Source organism: Rattus norvegicus, chromosome 2 (genome assembly GCF_021556685.1).
Source record: "Rattus norvegicus strain SHRSP/BbbUtx chromosome 2, alternate assembly SHRSP_T2T, whole genome shotgun sequence".
In the NCBI taxonomy this organism is placed as follows: Eukaryota; Metazoa; Chordata; class Mammalia; order Rodentia; family Muridae; genus Rattus; species Rattus norvegicus.
Window position 1 is genome coordinate 29,567,501 of NC_141535.1, and position 17,164 is coordinate 29,584,664.

General features: G+C 42.2%; 2 protein-coding genes across 5 annotated transcripts in view; one reads left to right on the forward strand and one right to left on the reverse strand.

Annotated features, from left to right (window-relative positions):
* Window positions 1-10,120, reverse strand: part of Polk (DNA polymerase kappa) — a 60,251-nt gene extending 50,131 nt beyond the window's left edge. Inside the window, 1 exon segment of one of the 2 annotated variants that reach the window (NM_138516.2) lies at window positions 9,935-10,120. The gene's annotated coding sequence lies outside the window, so the exon portion shown is untranslated. 2 annotated transcript variants of the gene reach the window in all.
* Window positions 10,121-10,344: 224 nt separating this feature from the next.
* Cert1 (ceramide transporter 1) overlaps window positions 10,345-17,164 on the forward strand; it is a 104,507-nt gene continuing 97,687 nt past the window's right edge. For 2 of the 3 annotated variants that reach the window (XR_015666721.1, XM_087628173.1), the window contains exon 1: window positions 10,354-10,863. Coding sequence is in view for 2 of the 3 variants with exons in the window: in XM_087628173.1 (XP_087484299.1) it covers window positions 10,768-10,863 (96 nt within the window). In the remaining variant the exon portion in view is untranslated. 3 annotated transcript variants of the gene reach the window in all.

Genomic DNA, 17,164 nt, shown 5'->3' on the forward strand with positions numbered 1-17,164 from the left:
ACAGTGGTCACGGACTCTCCCTCTAAAACAGCCAGCAAGCTCCCCGTTAAATGTTCTCTTTTATGAGCTGGCTTGGTCACATCTCGTCACACCAATAGGTCAGTGACTATTAAGATACTCTTATTTATTGATTTAGGGCAGGGTCTCACTCACTATGTAGCCTGAATAACCCTGACTGATGATCCTCTTAACACCTGTACCTCCAGACAAATGACAAACGTGCAGCCCACACCTAATTCACATACTCCCTGATTGTCATTAGCCTATTTATTTAGCTGGTTCCAGTGAAGAATGGGATAGAATCCAGTCAAAATATCCACTCTTATCTACTTACCCCTACACAGAGAGAATTGGAAACTATCTTCCTTTCTGTCCCAAGCTGTCCTTGAACTTTGGATCCTCCTTCCTGAGTGCTGAGATTCTAGATAAGTACTAAGTCCAGGAAACCTATCTTCTTCAGTAAAGAATAAGAAATACTCTGGAACCCATTAAATAATGTGTCAATTCAAAAGTAAACTCCTAAGTCCAGTTTATGCCTCCCTATTTTACTAATGAGCTGCATGCTTTGTAAATGATTCCTGGCTCCGTAACAGTGAAAACACACCCAGGAAAGAAGTAAACACAGTCAGAAAAATTTAAGACTAGGAAAAGCTAAATTTGTGCGCTCTCTCTCTCTCTCTCTCTCTCTCTCTCTCTCTCTCTCTCTGTGTGTGTGTGTGTGTGTGTGTGTGTGTGTGTGTGTGTGTGTGTGTATGCATACACACCTCGGGTGCTATTTCTCAGGCACCATCTGCCTTCGTGCGTATATGTGGTTGTGCATGTGGAGGTCAGAGAACCATCACTCCTCAGGCACCTTCCAGCATTTGCTTCTGAGTTTCTGGTTGGCCTAGAGCTTTGGTCAAGCAAGCTAGACTAACTGGCTCTCCGGCTTCCCAGAAGTCCCTCTCGTCACTGGATCCAGGCATATGGCACAATGCCTGGCAGTTCACATGGGGGCTGGGGATCTGAACTCTGTCCTCACGTGGACGAGGGAAACATGTTACCTATTGAGCCATCACCTAAGCCCTGTGTACCTCTCATTTGCAACAGGGTCTGTCACTGGCCCGGAGCTCATCAGCGATGGCTGGGAAGTGAGCTCCAGTGTTGACATCTGGCTTCTTCTTCTTTTTTTTTTTAAAACATGGATTTTTAGGATCAAACTCAGATTCACTGACTGCACTATCTTCCCAGTCAGCAAACATATATTTTAATATTTTGAGGATTGTTGACTCTGGGGAAGCTAACATGAAGAGGCAGGCTGACAAGTTCTTAGCTATTAGATCATGGCAGCAAAAATATCTGTCCATATAAAGGAAATGCTGAGCGGATGAATTCTGCTTTATCTGAGATTCATGGTAAGGTACACAAATTCTAAGGGATGTGTACATATGTCCTTAGAAGAGGATAAAAAGAAAGCTTCTGCTATAGTACTTTTTCTGATACTGTATCGTTACTAAGTTTAATTTTACAATCTATAAGTTTACTATTCAAATATAAAATGACAAGTGAAGGCTGGGTGATGGGGCAGGGTTATGTTGTTAAGGAGGAGCTGAGTTATCTGTTACTGGAAGGAAACAAGTAGCTTCTAAACTCAAGCTTTAGATACAAGTTGTTCTTTTCTTGTTCTTTCAGGACTCCCTCTTGCAGACAGCTCCGAGGCTGCTTCTGTGTCCTAACCTTGACGTGGCTCTCTGGTTCACTGTCGTTGATTTGAGTTTTCCCATAGCACTATCTGTGTACTGCAGAGACGTCAAACTCCTTAACAACATACCCTCTCCCAAATGAGAGCTCAGATACAGTGTCAGATTGATGCCTTGGTTTTTAGTGTGCAGCGCTCTATAATTTCATGCATTTCCACCATTAACACAACAGAAAGCAGACAACGCAGCCTGACCTTTGCTTCCTTTATCCTCTAAATGCCTCAGCAAGGTCTGGATGGGGCCAGCGAGACCGTTCTGAGGGGAAAGCACTTGTCACATTAGCCTGATGATAGGAGTTTGATCCCTGGAAGCCAGAGTGGAAGGAGAACTGACTTTACCAACTTGTCCTCCATGTATCACTGCTCCTCTGTAACAGAGGTCTCCCTTTTTGAATGTTAGCATTTTCTCTGGGGACAGATTCTTCAGTAAATGTATGCACTGCTTTAGGGTGTGAGCTCTTCCACCGACTACTTCCAAAACCACAGCTCTCGCAGAAGGGTCACTTCACAAAAATCAGCACATTAAGACAGTTCAAGGCAGACAATAAAGTCATCTGAAAGATTAAAGCAAACTGCCAAGGCTTGGGGCATGCATATACCTGTAATTCCAACCCCTGGGAGATGGAGGCAGAAAGGATAGCAGATTCAAGGCTAGCCTGGGCTACACAGTAAGAGCCTCCAAAACATAAAAAGTTTTTTTTAAAGCAATATAAACAGTTCAGAATAACAGATTAAGACATGGAAACATCAGCACATACTACTGATAACCAGAATACATATTAATAAAAGAATCCATTGATCTAGATGAAGCGTGGGTTGTCAGATATAAAGGAAAAGCAAGCAAGGTAAAAACTGGCAATGCCTATTTAAAATGTCCACCTCTATACTACTAACCGTCTAGTATCATAATTCCCCTTAAGTGACAGAAATATGACACTGACAGAGACTAGCTTTGAGAGCAAGGGCCTGGGAAACTGGAGGAAGGATTCATGAGCCCTTGGAAGACTGATGTGGGGACCAGGATGGAATTGAGAGTCTACAACAGGTGAGAGGATAGGGACTCACTCCACGTTATGGCCTCTGATTCGCACACACGGCTCCAAGTGTCATTCTCAGCACAGAGAACAATAGAAAACAAAACAACGAAACCCACCCAATAGGCATGCATCCCCTCTCTAGTCATTTAATTAGGACACCAGGTTAGAGTTTTCCCACCAACCTGTCACTGACTGGTACTCGATGACCACAAGAAGGGCAACAGGGACATAATATACAAGACCTTAAACAACAGCAATGCAAGGAAAAAGGGAGTTATAAGAGAGAGAAATGTCAGCATAAGCAAAAAAGGAATTCTGTAGCTATTGGGCTGTGGGATTATTCTTATGCTAAGATTAGAGACTGTAATGGTCAATGCTACTTTCAATCACATAAATTTTATGTTCTGCACTACAAAGGTGTATTTATCATTTAAAAACCTTTACAAATCCTCTTCAAATTTATTACAGATTACTAAACTTGGGTTGCTTAAACTGATTATAAGCCTACCTTCGTGTTAAGATCAAAGTCTAACTGAAAACCATTAGTTTGCAAGGCACACACACCACATGAAGTTAAAGTCTTTCTGTGTGCTAATACAGATGGCAAGATAACATGTAAGCAGTCCCTACACTATGCCCACGCTTACTTTTTATGTCTGTAATCAGTTTTTGTGAGTATATTTATAAGAGTATTATATTCTTTACAGTGTTATCCATGCTAAAGATAAATTACATGGGAGTTTCTTGAAAGACCTTTATTATTTTTGAAATTACAATTTCCATTACTAGAAATATAGGTAGATGGATTCAGTACATTTTATATAAACTAATACCTACCTGCATATACTTATACATAAGTTGTCCTCATAACAGCACAACTGAGATACATGCAAAGTGAAGAAAAATTATTATAGCAATAGTGCTATTATTAATAGACATACAAAGTCATGGTTATTACAGATTAATCCACTTAGGATTAATACACAAGACCATTCACTCACTTGGAACCTAAGGCAAATCACCATAATATTAGAAGATTTCGTGATTTTTAACAGGACTGAGAGGAACACTGACAGAGGCTAGAGTGACTTATTAACCAGAATAGAAAAAATATAAAATAGTGCAGGTTGAATTGGAAAGTCAGAGAAACTTGGAGTGGGAGTTTTGTAAAAGTGTTTCTGAGCTTCATGCAGGGGCAGGGGCAGGGGCAGGGGGGCAGGGGGACAGGGGCAGGGGGACAGGGGCAGGGGCAGGGGCAGGGGCAGGGGCAGGGGCAGGGGCAGGGGCAGAGGCAGAGGCAGAGGCAGAGGCAGAGGCAGAGGCAGAGGCAGAGAGGTAGAGGCAGGGGCAGGGAGGCAGGGACAGAGGCAGAGAGGCAGGGGCAGGGGCAGGGGCAGGGGCAGGGGCAGGGGCAGGGGCAGGGGCAGGGGCAGGGGCAGGGACAGAGGCAGAGAGGCAGGGGCAGGGGCAGGGAGGCAGGGGCAGGGAGGCAGGGGCAGGGGCAGGGGCAGGGACAGAGGCAGAGAGGCAGGGGCAGGGGCAGAGGCAGAGGCAGAGGCAGAGGCAGAGGCAGAGGCAGAGGCAGAGGCAGAGGCAGAGGCAGAGGCAGAGGCAGGGGCAGAGGCAAGAAGATCTCTGTATGTGTAAGGCCAGCCAGGAACACATAGTGGAGCAGTCTCAGAAATTTATTTTTTAAGAATTTCATCTACAGATCATACCAAACAAGCCACCGAGACCCACAAGTTTTGATTTTTATTCTACTGTATGGTAGAATGAGACCAGGAAACACAAATCATCTTTTCTTAAAAATTCCAAATGAACACTGTTTTAACTAGGATGGCTTAGGGCAAGTGGCCAGAGAGCTCTCTTTAGATAAGAGAACTGAAGTAGTGGCTTTACCACTCTCTGGTAATAAGAGAAAGTGTAGGTAGCTTCTTTTAACTTACAAAACAGTGGTTTAAAAATTAGTGACATATGCACCTTTTAAATCTAGTTTTCTGCTATAATTTCCTTTAGAATAAGAACTCCAGTTTCTGTCTACATTTTTTAAACTTTACTATATTCAAATTCCCATAGCAATCAACATAATACCTTGTATGCATATGCTTTTTAAATTATTTGAAACTCTTATACATTTATTAATTATATTTGATAACCCTTATGTGCTCATTACTTATTAAATTTATTTTACAATTATAAAGTATTAAAATTAATTTAAAATTAAATTAATTTAATTTAAAAGTAATTTGATTATTAAGTAATCAATTAATTAAAATCATTTAATTATTTAATGAAAGTATTAAAATTATTTTTAAATGGTTGAAAACAGAAATTTGTTCATCAACGGAACTCAAATTCTAGTGAGAGTATGTAACATATGCTGCTTGATGCATACATTTAAGTCTTTGTCATATGCTAGTATGCTTTTTAAAAGGATGATCAGTATCTGTGTGGACCATATCCATAGGTTTTTACAACTATGTTATTCCTTGGAACTTCCCCTCCCAGCTCATACAGTTAAAACCAGACAATAATGGAAGTAATACACACTGGATATGCTGCTGATTGCTTCGAGTCAAAGCCCCACTACCAACAAACTGGATGCATGCGCGCGCACACGCACGCACGCGCACACACACGCGCACACACACACGCGCGCGCGCGCGCACACACACGCACACACACACATGCACACACACACGCGCACACACACACACATGCATGCAGCACACACATCAGCCTTAAATACCATACTCTCAGGGAAAACTGATTACAGCATCAGCTGGCCAACTATGTGTAACGTAAAGACTGGGGAGGTGACCATGGTGGCTCACACTTGTGATCCCAGTATTCGGGAGAATAAGGCAGGGGGATTGGCAACAGATCTAGGCCAGCTTGGGCTACTACATGAAGCGTTGACTCAAAAAACTAAAAACCAAACCAACCAAACACCCACAGAACAAACAAACCAAGAAAACCCTACAAATGAAGATATGGACATCAACAGGGGGGCGGGGAATGCTACAATCTTTACTTCTCTCAATCATGAATAAGAAAATGTAGAGGATACAAGAAACTAATAACCCTAAGTTAAAAGTTAATTTACACGACTGAATTTGAGGTGCTAGGGCACTTTAACTAGTAAAAATATCCACCCGCCCATGCAGGTATGGGGGGGGGATTTCCATATAAAATGATACAGAAGAAAACTTGAATGATCAATTCTATCACCTTGGTAATTACTCCAGTCATGAAAAGACAGTTGCCAGTACAACTGTATTATTAACATGCTATATTCAGTTCTAAAGATTTGTTTACTTGGTTTAGTGAGACAGGGTCTTGGTATGTAGCCTAGGTGTGGCCTCTAACCCACACTCCCCAGACAGCCTCTTGAGTAGCCGGATTAGAGGTGTTGAGCACCAAGCGGCTGGTTTTGCCGCCACTGTTCATAGATTACCACCTCCGTTTCAAGTTAACAGCTTTAGCTTGAAGTTTGCAAAATAGTGGCTCTTCAGTTTTTAACTGGTGGGGACAGCTTTAATAAGGAGCAATTAACTTTCCGGATTAGCTAAGAAGGCATTATTTAACTCAAAATGCATCTTCAATCTGACAATTACTGTAGGAATATGGGACACACAGGCTTTGTTGTGGACTGACCTGGCTTGCCTGAAACTCATCTTTCAACTGTCTGTCATTGCTCTCTGTCATTGGTCAGTAAAACGGCAAACATTTCTATTTCCAACACCTCTAGGGATCTAGGCTTCTGGAGGTTGGCGGTGGAAACACAAGGTTCAAGAAGACCTTGGGACTGCTCATGATTTGGTGTGGTTCCTATTAGAAGTAGGTGAGTTAGAAGAACCAGGAGAACGAGTTGAGGGGGAGCTCTGAAATCTGGATGCTCGGGGCTCAATCCCCAAATACATCTTTACTTGGACTTTTTGGAAAAAATGTTTAACCTTTCTGTGATAAAGCTTCTTCATCTAAAGTATTATAAGTAGAAGGTAATGAGCTCTAAAAAACTGATGGTGGGCAAAATAAGACAGCAGATGAGGAAAATGGGAAATGGTAAAAATCAGTGGCTGAATTAAAAGCATTGTGGCATGGACACCTTTTCTGTAGGATGCATTGTTTTATATAGTGGCTTGGAGGTACTCATCTCCAGAACCGTTTTTATACACTCCCTCCCAGTTAGGTATGAAAATGCACAGAAAAAGGTTTATATGGACTTGAAAGTAAGATATTTAGTTTCAAAAAGCAGAAAAGGGTTTATATGGATTGGGATGTAAAAGAGACATAGACTTAGGTTCAAATCCTAACTCTGCTGCTTAGTAGCCATGAGACACAGGGTAAGTTACTTAACCTCCCAGTGCTTCAGTTCATTCTCCTTTGCAGGATAATAGGCCCAACGATGCTCCACTTACATGACTTTTGTGTCTGACTCACACAAATAATACCGTAAGGATGTATTGTCTTCACTAATTAAGTACATTCATAATTCAAATCTTCATACTTTTTTATTTTCTGTGTACATAATCTTTCTCTTTAGTGGCTGAACACTTTCACATGGATATGTGCATATGCACCAACAGGCGTGTGAATGTGTATGTGCATTGTGTGTGTGTGTGTGTGTGTGTGTGTGTGTGTGTGTGTGTGTGTGACTGTGGAGGCTAGGCCAACTTTTGAGTATTTTCCTTAATTGCTTTCCACCTTGTTCTTAGGAACAAGGTCTCTCACACAGCTTGGGAATACATCGTTTCAGCTGGTTTGGCAGGCTCCTGAGCTCTTGGGATTCGTGTGTCTCCACCCAGACAGCCCTGGAATTACAGATGTGCACCACGCTGCCTGGCATTTCCATGGATGTTAGGGAACTGAATTCAGGTGCTTAAGTTTGAGCAGTATCTTTCCAGCATCAAAATCTTCCCACAATTTCTCAATTAATTCGATAAGCTCTTTCATAGTCTTTTGGAAAACATTAAAAACATCCGAATGGAAAAGAAGACCAGGACAATTTCTTCATTGTCTATATAAAACCAAACAGCAATTAAATCAGTACAGTATTGGTATGGATATAAATATATCAAAGGAAAAGAATGAAGCCCAGTAGCAGGGCTATACATCGGGTTTTGTATATGTCATAAAGGTGGCATATTTGTGTAAGAATAAGAACAGTCTGTTAAGGGTGGTTGCTGAGGTGTATACCTTTAATTGCACAGCACTTGAGAGGCAGAGGCAGGTGGACCTCTGTGAGTTCAGGGCCAGCCAGTCTACAGAGCAAGTTCTAAGACACCCAAGGCAATGCAGAGAAACCCTGTCTCAGAAAACCAAATCAAACCACCAAACAATCAATATACTAAAACAACAATAACAATACCCCCCTACACACACACACACACACACACACACACACACACACACACACACACACAAATAAAGAATAGACTTCAATAAAATGTTGGGTCCAAATGCCCAGTTGCAAAAAACAAAAAACAAAAACAAACAAACAAAAAAAAAAACCCCAAAACAACAACAACAAAAAAAACCCAAAACCAATAATTAATTTCTTACTTCATTCTACACACTAAAGTAAATCCCAAGCTATACAAGGTCTAAAACTAAAGCTAACAAAAATGTGGAGCACTGTGCAAGGATTCGAAAAGACAAGACAGCTGAGCAGCTATCAATTTTGTTATGGAGTAAAGAAAGCCGTGCCTTTATTCCTGCATGGCTATTCTACTAACAGTAATAATGCAGGCCATAATTTCTAAGGTGGTAATCTAATCACCATACAAAAACCTTCCTGTGCTTAAAATATTCTGGCCTTTAGTACAATGGACCCACGTAGCAAGGCAGTTCCTCATACAGCAACACTAAATAGAAGGAAGTAATTTTCACCCAAGCAAGCGGGAGTTGGGTGTTGGTAGTCACAATTACTCAAAACCAAAATGAGTCACAAAATAAATTGAAGGTTTTATTTAAAAATTAAACATAACATTAACATAATTTCTGTTATTCTAAATGGCATTGTGAAGTGAATTCCTCAATGTTTACAAGCATGTTTATTTAAGAGCAGTGATTCTAAAACCTAGTACAAGAATCAGAAAGTCTTAAACATATTTGACTCAGAAAGGAAAGCAAACTATTCTAAATGTATACTCTTGTAATTTACAAAGTCTCTCTCTCTCTCTCTCTCTCTCTCTCTCTCTCTCTCTCTCTCTTTCTCTCCCCCCCTTGGGTTATGTTTTAACACCTTGACAAGGTATTCTTAAAAGCTTTATCTCTTAAGATTTTAATCATTTGAATGGTTTTCAATTATGTTTGTCATGACTTTATGATGGAAACTCATTTGTATCTGACATACAGCAGATTTAGACTCTATTGTATTTAGTGTCTCCACTAACGCTTCTACACGAGTACATCTCAGGGTTACTGCCTATCATTACGTAGAGTGTAGGACTCTTCTATTGCTCCCAGAGTTTTTTGTTTGTTTGTTTCATAATCATTGTGCCTTAACACCCGAAACACTCAAAATTTCCTCTTACTTTCCCATCTGGGTAGCAAGCAGAAATTCTTTTTTACAATTTAATAAGGAAATTCAAAGTTGTAAATTATCAGTAATTTGATAGCTATCTATTGTCTAATTCCTTATTATTTAGTAAAACTCGCGTTTTGATCTTAATGATAGAAAGTTTCTATTCAAACTTTCCTGTCTTTCGGGAAGGAAGAAGATGGTTAACTCAGGGTCTCCGGGGGAGATACTTGCTTACAACTAAGAGAAAACTTCAGGATATAATAATATCCTTATATCTGCTTTTAAAAAGTTCTTTAAACGTCATTTGTTCTCTGACAATCTCAACATTATTTTCCACAAGATAAAAATTCTATAAATTAACAAAGCGAAAATAGCCTGAAGGAATTCTTCCTTTGACAGCAGTAAACCTCAAGTATTAAATCTATTTCCGAAGACACAGACAGTAGTCCTTCGGAATTAGCAGTGACGGTTTTAGAGAGGAAAAAAAAAATCTTCAGTTTGCGATTGGAGAGATCATAAACTCCTAACCTGAGTAAAGCGACTGAGCCTCTATCATTTTTTGACCAGGCAAGTTGCAAAGATGTTCCCGGGCTTTCCGGAAAGCAGCGTCTCACCACCCAACATCCTCACCTGAGGGTTCTCACGTCCCGATTCGCAGGCTCGTCATAAACACGCAAGGCAGAATCGGAAGCCAGGCTGGACCGAAGGGGCACGCAACTGTCAAAAGAAGCCCACTTGCTCTCAGAAGGTTCCCCTAGGCAACCAGTCTTCCGCGCGCCCAGGACACACACACTAGTTGCCTAGGATTGCGACTACAACTCCCAGGAGGCTGCGCGGCGGACAGAGCGCCGGCCTTCCCAGAATGCAGCGCAGCAGTTTCCCTGTTCAGCTCTCTCCTTTCCCCGCTCCGCCTCCTTCCCTACCCGTCGTCACTCGGGAGGGCCGGAGGTAGGGAGCGTCGAGAGCCACCGGGAGGGGCCCGGGGCGGGGTGGAGGGAGGATGGGAGGACGGAGGGGAGGGAGCTGAGAGAGGAGGGAGGGTAAATAGTGGACCCGGCAGGAAGATGGCGGCTGTAGCGGAGGTGTGAGTGGATCTGGGTCTCTGCTGTTGGCTTGGCTCTTCCCGTCTTCCTCCCCTCCTCCCTCCCTGACTGAGGTTGGCATCTAGGGGGCCGAGTTCAGGTGGCGGCGCCGGGCGCAGCGCAGGGGTCACGGCCACGGCGGCTGACGGCTGGAAGGGCAGGCTTTCTTCGCCGCTCGTCCTCCTTCCCTGGTCCGCTCGGTGTCAGGCGCGGCGGCGGCGGCGCAGCGGGCGCGCTTCGTCCCTCTTCCTGTTCCCTCACTCCCCGGAGCGGGCACTCTTGGCTGTGCCATCCCCCGACCCTTCACCCCAGGGACTAGGCGCCTGCACTGGCGCAGCTCGCGGAGCGGGGGCCGGTCTCCTGCTCGGCTGTCGCGTCTCCATGTCGGATAACCAGAGCTGGAACTCGTCGGGCTCGGAGGAGGATCCGGAGACAGAGTCCGGGCCGCCTGTGGAGCGCTGCGGAGTCCTCAGCAAGGTGAGCAGCCCGTGGGGCCACGGATCCACTGCCTGGACTCACCTGCCGCGAGACGAGGGGAGCTGCTCGGGACCTGGGGTGGGGCTGGACCGGGAGGCACGGACTGTCCCGGGGCGGGGGCTGCGGAATGTGCTGGGGTGCGGGGCCGAAAGGTCGTTTTGGAATGAGTGCCTCGCCAGGGATGGGATAGGAGGTGCTTGGGACTGTCCTTACTCCTAGACCCCCTAATCTCTGGATCTTGTCAGCTTTGGTCGAGGACCTTGGAAAGCTTGTGTTAAATCTACGATCTAGTTTGGAAGGCAAGGTGCATCTGGTAACTTGGAACCTAAGGCCGCAGCTGTCTGGGGTGTAGGAATCTGGGTTGGGCAAGCGTGGTGTCTGAAGAAGTACTGGACACGGGGACAGTTAAATCGACCTTTAAAACTATCTTTTGGAGCCCCCCCCCCACACACACACCAGAATGGGGGGAGGGGTGTTCAGCTCTAATGGGTGTAATTTAGGCAAACCAGTTGATTGGCTTTGGCCTTGAAATCTGAGATCGTAAACTTCGAGGTGTGAGTGATCTTTGGTGTAGAAAGTGTGTGCGGCACTTCTGTACTTTGCCCCTCCTTGTCCAAGTTCAGAAAGGAGCTATTGAATTGGCACGCTGTGGATAAGAAATATTAATAGTAAGTTGAAACGTGTCAGAGTGAAGACCGACCTTTAGTTCAGGAAAAGGAGCATTTTTTTTTTTTTTTTAGTAATTCAGTATTTGTGCAGAAAAGAAAGACATTTTTTGTTGTTTTGTTTTATTTTCCCTCTGTACTTTTAAAAACTCTTCAATTTTCTTTCTTCTTTTCTTTCTTTTTTTTTTTTAAGCCTAGAGTGCATTTATAGGGTTGAAAATGAGTGATCTTGTTAATATTTCACAGTGTGTTGTATTTTACGTTTTTGTTGTGGGGAGACCCAGTTAGTCTTTTTGACTTCCCTGTCCTTTTCTGTTAAACTTTAAGAAATGCTTAGAGCAAGCAGTTAGTTTCCAGAGGGAGAGTCGGGGCTGGTCCCTTAGCAAGCTGGTCATAAGATACCAAGTCATGTGCTAATGGCCATTAAGAAATCATTGTACTTCTAATATTCTTGAACATCACTTCTGGAATTGTCTGAAATTTAGGCTATTACATAGTCTTTAGCTGAAAGGGCCTGGGATAGACTTAAGAATACAAGGCTTCCAAGTGTTAACTTATTTACATAGTAGAAAATTATGTTGTATTAAATACTGTGATTATTTTTGAAATTTTAATGTAATGCTTTAAGTAAAGTGAAGCTCTCCAGTGTTTATTTAGATTTAATGCATCTTTATAATTTAAGACTCTGTATTGAACATGATGTGTACTACGTTTGCATTTTCAAATGGGTTCTTTGTCTCTCTTGATTGTGATAGTTTCCTTGTCTTCAGATGAGAGCCAGAATGCCATATTAGTATTTTGTTCAAGAATTTTATGGAGCAAACTTTACTTTTGACTTGTCTGTTTCTTTGAGACAGGGTTACTCTGTCGAGCCATAGCTGTCCTAGAACTCACTTTGTAGATCAGTCTAGCCTTGAGCTTACATAGATCCACCTGCCTCTGCCTCTGCCTCTCCCTCTCGCCTCTCTGCTTCTCTGCCTCTCTGCCTCTCTGCCTCTCTGCCTCTTTGCCTCTCTGCCTCTCTGCCTCTCTGCCCCTCTGCCTCTCCTCTGCTTCTCTGCCTCTCTGCCTCTCTGCTTCTCTACCTCTCTGCCTCCCTAGTGCTGGGATTAAAAGTGTGGGCTCCTGATGCCTGCCTTACTTTTGACTTGCTGATCATCACTGTTTGGATGTTGAAGAATTGGAATGGTGAAAAAAATCATATGCTCTGTTATCTGTTGTACAGAGCAGGGTGTGACATATAGTGTGACTCTGAACCTGGGACACGGCAGAGTTGGGTTCACTTAATCCTAGCACCCAGGATGCTGAAACAGGAGGATTGTGAGTAACCAACCTACCTATCTAGTAAAGCCTTTGTCTCCCAAAATCATTTTTGAAAGAAGGATTCTATTTGGCTATGCCCGTGAATTTTGACTCTTCTGTATATATACAACCAACAGTAGTAAAATCTTACCAATGGTTGTAAAGAAAAATGTCCTGAAATTTATGGGAGGCAGAAGCAAGTGGATATCTGAATTCCAGGCCAGCGTGTGTATGTGTGTGTGTGTGTGTGTGTGTGTGTGTGAGAGAGAGAGAGAGAGAGAGAGAGAGAGAGAGAGAGAGAGAGAGAGAGACTGTGTGTGGTTATACATAATGTTCTATGGAGATTTTATTTTTATATGTATACGTGTTTGCATATGTACATGTGTACATCTGCTTGGAGGCCAGAGATCTAAAACTGAGTATCTTTCTCAATCTTCTGCCTCGTTCCTTGAGACACGGTCTCACTAAACCTACAGCTTGTGATTTAGCCGGACTGGTTTTAGTCAGCAAGCCTCCTATTTCCATCTCCCCACTCCTAAGATTATAGACATATATGCCACCACTGTGCTTAGAATTCTTATGTGGATGTTAGGAATCAAACTCAAGTCTTCATGCTTACTTAGCAAGTGCTTCACAGTCTGAGCCATATGTCTCTTTTTTTTTTCTAGAAGGTGCTTTGTTTAGTTTTGGACATTGTTAGAGAGCACCAGTGGCATCATGCATGCTAGGCAAGTGTTCTGCTATATTATGGCTGTAGCCTCATTAAAGGAATCTTGCACTGAATAAGTACATGCACACTGGATGATACATGTTTTTTAAGGTTAATGTCTTTTGTATTTGAACCCTTTGTAATTTATCTGATAACTTAAGTAAGAACTAGTTTTCAACATCTCTTCTTTTTCCTTTTGTTGAATTATATAATAAGTTCCAATATTAATCCTTTTTTTATTGTCTCATAAATTTGGAATGGGTTTGGAATTGAGGGGATTGAAATTTGTATCAAAAATAGGCCCATCCAAACCTTTTTTCTTCCTTTTAACACGGTAATCAGAAATACCTATAAGACATAGTTCTTAATCATGTTTCCAGAAATCCTTGATAAGCTGTAATTGTATGTAGTTATGAAATACAAGATGGAGCGTGGTTGGGGAAGGCTTGTACCTTAGCACGTGAGAGGAACAAATCCTGGGTAAATGAGAACTCAGTCAGCTTCCCTGAGTCTCTCCATGGTTACCCTACATCACCATGAATGTTAGCTGCTTGTTGGCTGACCTGCTTGAGATGAAGTCTCACTAGGTAGTTCTGGCCGGCACAGAACTTGCTGTTAAGAAAAAGTTAGCCTGAGACTTACAGAGATTTCCCTGCCTCTGGTCTTTCTAATGCTGGGAGTTAAAGTGTAGGCCACCAGTTCTGGTTCTTTATTTTGAGACAGAGCTTTGTTAAACATGCCAGACTAGCCTCTAACTCATAACCCAGCCCCCAGAGCTTCATGTTAGGATAGACATGACCTAGCATACTTGACTGTTTGAGGCCATCCCAAATGCTGTCCTTACAAAGCCTTTTATTACATAAATAGATGGGTCCATTGTGTGGATATTTTGGTTCTGACTTTTTGTCGTCGTCCTGTTGTTGTTGAATTCGTGATTGTCAAACTTAGCAAGAGGAAGGAGTCTTTGTTTTCTTATAATATCTAAGATGCAATCCTTGTTAACTTGGTGGATGGACCAAATATGGGCAGAAAAAAAGGCAAAGCCCTGCTTTCTTGGTTGTAATAATAGCAAATAACATTATTGAGTCCGGAAGCCTATGCCATCTGTTGATTCTGCTATAAGAAAATAATGTAGATTATAAACGTATACCAGAGTTCCTCTTTTACCTTAGAAAGGTTCTAGAGAGAGAGAGGTTGATGGCTAAGCTTCCTTATCTGTGCATAATTACACTTCAAACTGAGTTAATAGGACAAACTGGGCACTGTTCTAAAATTTTCTTATGTAATCTTAACACTAAGAGAGAGATTTGATTGACAGCAAAACACAGAGAGGGCACATGGCCACAGTTACTGGCTCATAGAGGGTAATGATGGGCAGCAAGGTAAGATTAATCTATGGAGGGTCTTGATAAAGATTAGGAAATTGTCCATGTAAGTTTCAAGGCTGGAGCCTCAAATAAGGGGGTACGTTTAATAGTATAATAAGATTACTCTTAAAAGGAGAGGTTAAGAGGGGTAATGTTACTAAGAGGTCTCTAGAATCTAGGAAACTGAACATTTTATTGGACTCATTGAAAATTGGGAAGACAAAGCAAATTTAAGATTGATGGCAAAGAAAGATTAATAAGATTTGGTGATAATCTCATAAAGATTAATAAGATTTGGTGAGGAAGGGAATAGTCAAGTCATGAGTATCCTGTATGACTTTGCTAGTTATTTTCATATTCAGCCATTCAAACAACATGTGAAAAAGCAAAAATTAAGTAACCTGTGTGTTCCCCCAGTTAAGGTAACAAAATTGGGTCTGTTTAGTTATGTCTGCTGTTCTATTCATACATCTGATGCTAAGCCAGCTTTAGTCTTCATGACTGTAGTAATACAATCAAAGAAAACAGTAAATAGGGAGGAATCTACCTTACAGGAGGTGATTTCAGTTGTGTTTGTTTCAAGTGCGTACGTAGCTAAGTGCTGGTTTAGTCATAAGCTGTTAGAACTAAAGAAGTACTGCCCAGAGACCCCTCAGAAAGGAGTGAGCTAAATTATCAGCATGGGTGAGCTCCCAGAATTGGCTTATAATAATGAAGATTAGATTTAAAAGCAGAACCAATCTCAAATGTGCCTAATTTCGAAATAGAAATATAAAAGATTTCTCAATGGGTGAAGAGCCTCAGCTATACACTGTTTAATCCTCCAGCTTAAATTAGTTTGTAGAATTGTTTGTTAAAGCACCAGACATAAATAAAAACTTAGAAAATCAAATATTCCTATGAAATTAAATTTCTACCTTTGGCAGTTTCTTTTATTATTATTATTATTATTATTATTATTATTATTATTATTAACTTGAGTATTTCTTATTTACATTTCGAGTGTTATTCCCTTTCCCGGTTTCCGGGCAAACATCCCCCTAGCCCTTCCCCCTCCCCTTCTTTATGGGTGTTTCCCTCTCCATCCTCCCCCCATTGCTGCCCTCCCCACAACAATCACGTTCACTGGGGGTTCAGTCTTAGCAGGACCCAGGGCTTCCCCTTCCACTGGTGCTCTTACTAGGATATTCATTGCTACCTATGAGGTCAGAGTCCAGGGTCAGTCCATGTATAGTCTTTAGGTAGTGGCTTAGTCCCTGGAAGCTCTGGTTGCTTGGCATTGTTGTTCATATGGGGTCTCGAGCCCCTTCAAGCTCTTCCAGTTCTTTCTCTGATTCCTTCAACGGGGGTCCTGTTCTTAGTTCAGTGGTTTGCTGCTGGCATTCGCCTCTGTATTTGCTGTATTCTGGCTGCGTCTCTCAGGAGCGATCTACATCCGACTCCTGTCGGTCTGCACTTCTTTGCTTCATCCATCTTGTCTAATTGGGTGGCTGTATATGTATGGGCCACATGTGGGGCAGGCTCTGAATGGGTGTTCCTTCTGTGTCTGCTTTAATCTTTGCCTCTCTATTCCCTGCCAAGGGTATTCTTGTTCCCCTTTTAAAGAAGGAGTGAAGCATTCACATTTTGATCATCCGTCTTGAGTTTCATGTGTTCTAGGCATCTAGGGTAATTCAAGCATTTGGGCTAATAGCCACTTATCAATGAGTGCATACCATATGTGTTTTTCTGTGATTGGGTTACCTCACTCAGGATGATATTTTCCAGTTCCAACCATTTGCCTATGAATTTCATAAAGGCATTGTTTTTGATAGCTGAGTAATATTCCATTGTGTAGATGTACCACATTTTCTGTATCCATTCCTCTGTTGAAGGGCATGTGGGTTCTTTCCAGCTTCTGGCTATTATAAATAAGGCTGCGATGAACATAGTGGAGCACGTGTCTTTTTTATATGTTGGGGCATCTTTTGGGTATATGCCCAAGAGAGGTATAGCTGGATCCTCAGGCAGTTCAATGTCCAATTTTCTGAGGAACCTCCAGACTGATTTCCAGAATGGTTGTACCAGTCTGCAATCCCACCAACAATGGAGGAGTGTTCCTCTTTCTCCACATCCTCGCCAGCATTTGCTGTCACCTGAGTTTTTGATCTTAGCCATTCTCACTGGTGTGAGGTGAAATCTCAGGGTTGTTTTGATTTGCATTTCCCTTATGACTAAAGATGTTGAACATTTCTTTAGGTGTTTCTCAGCCACTCAGC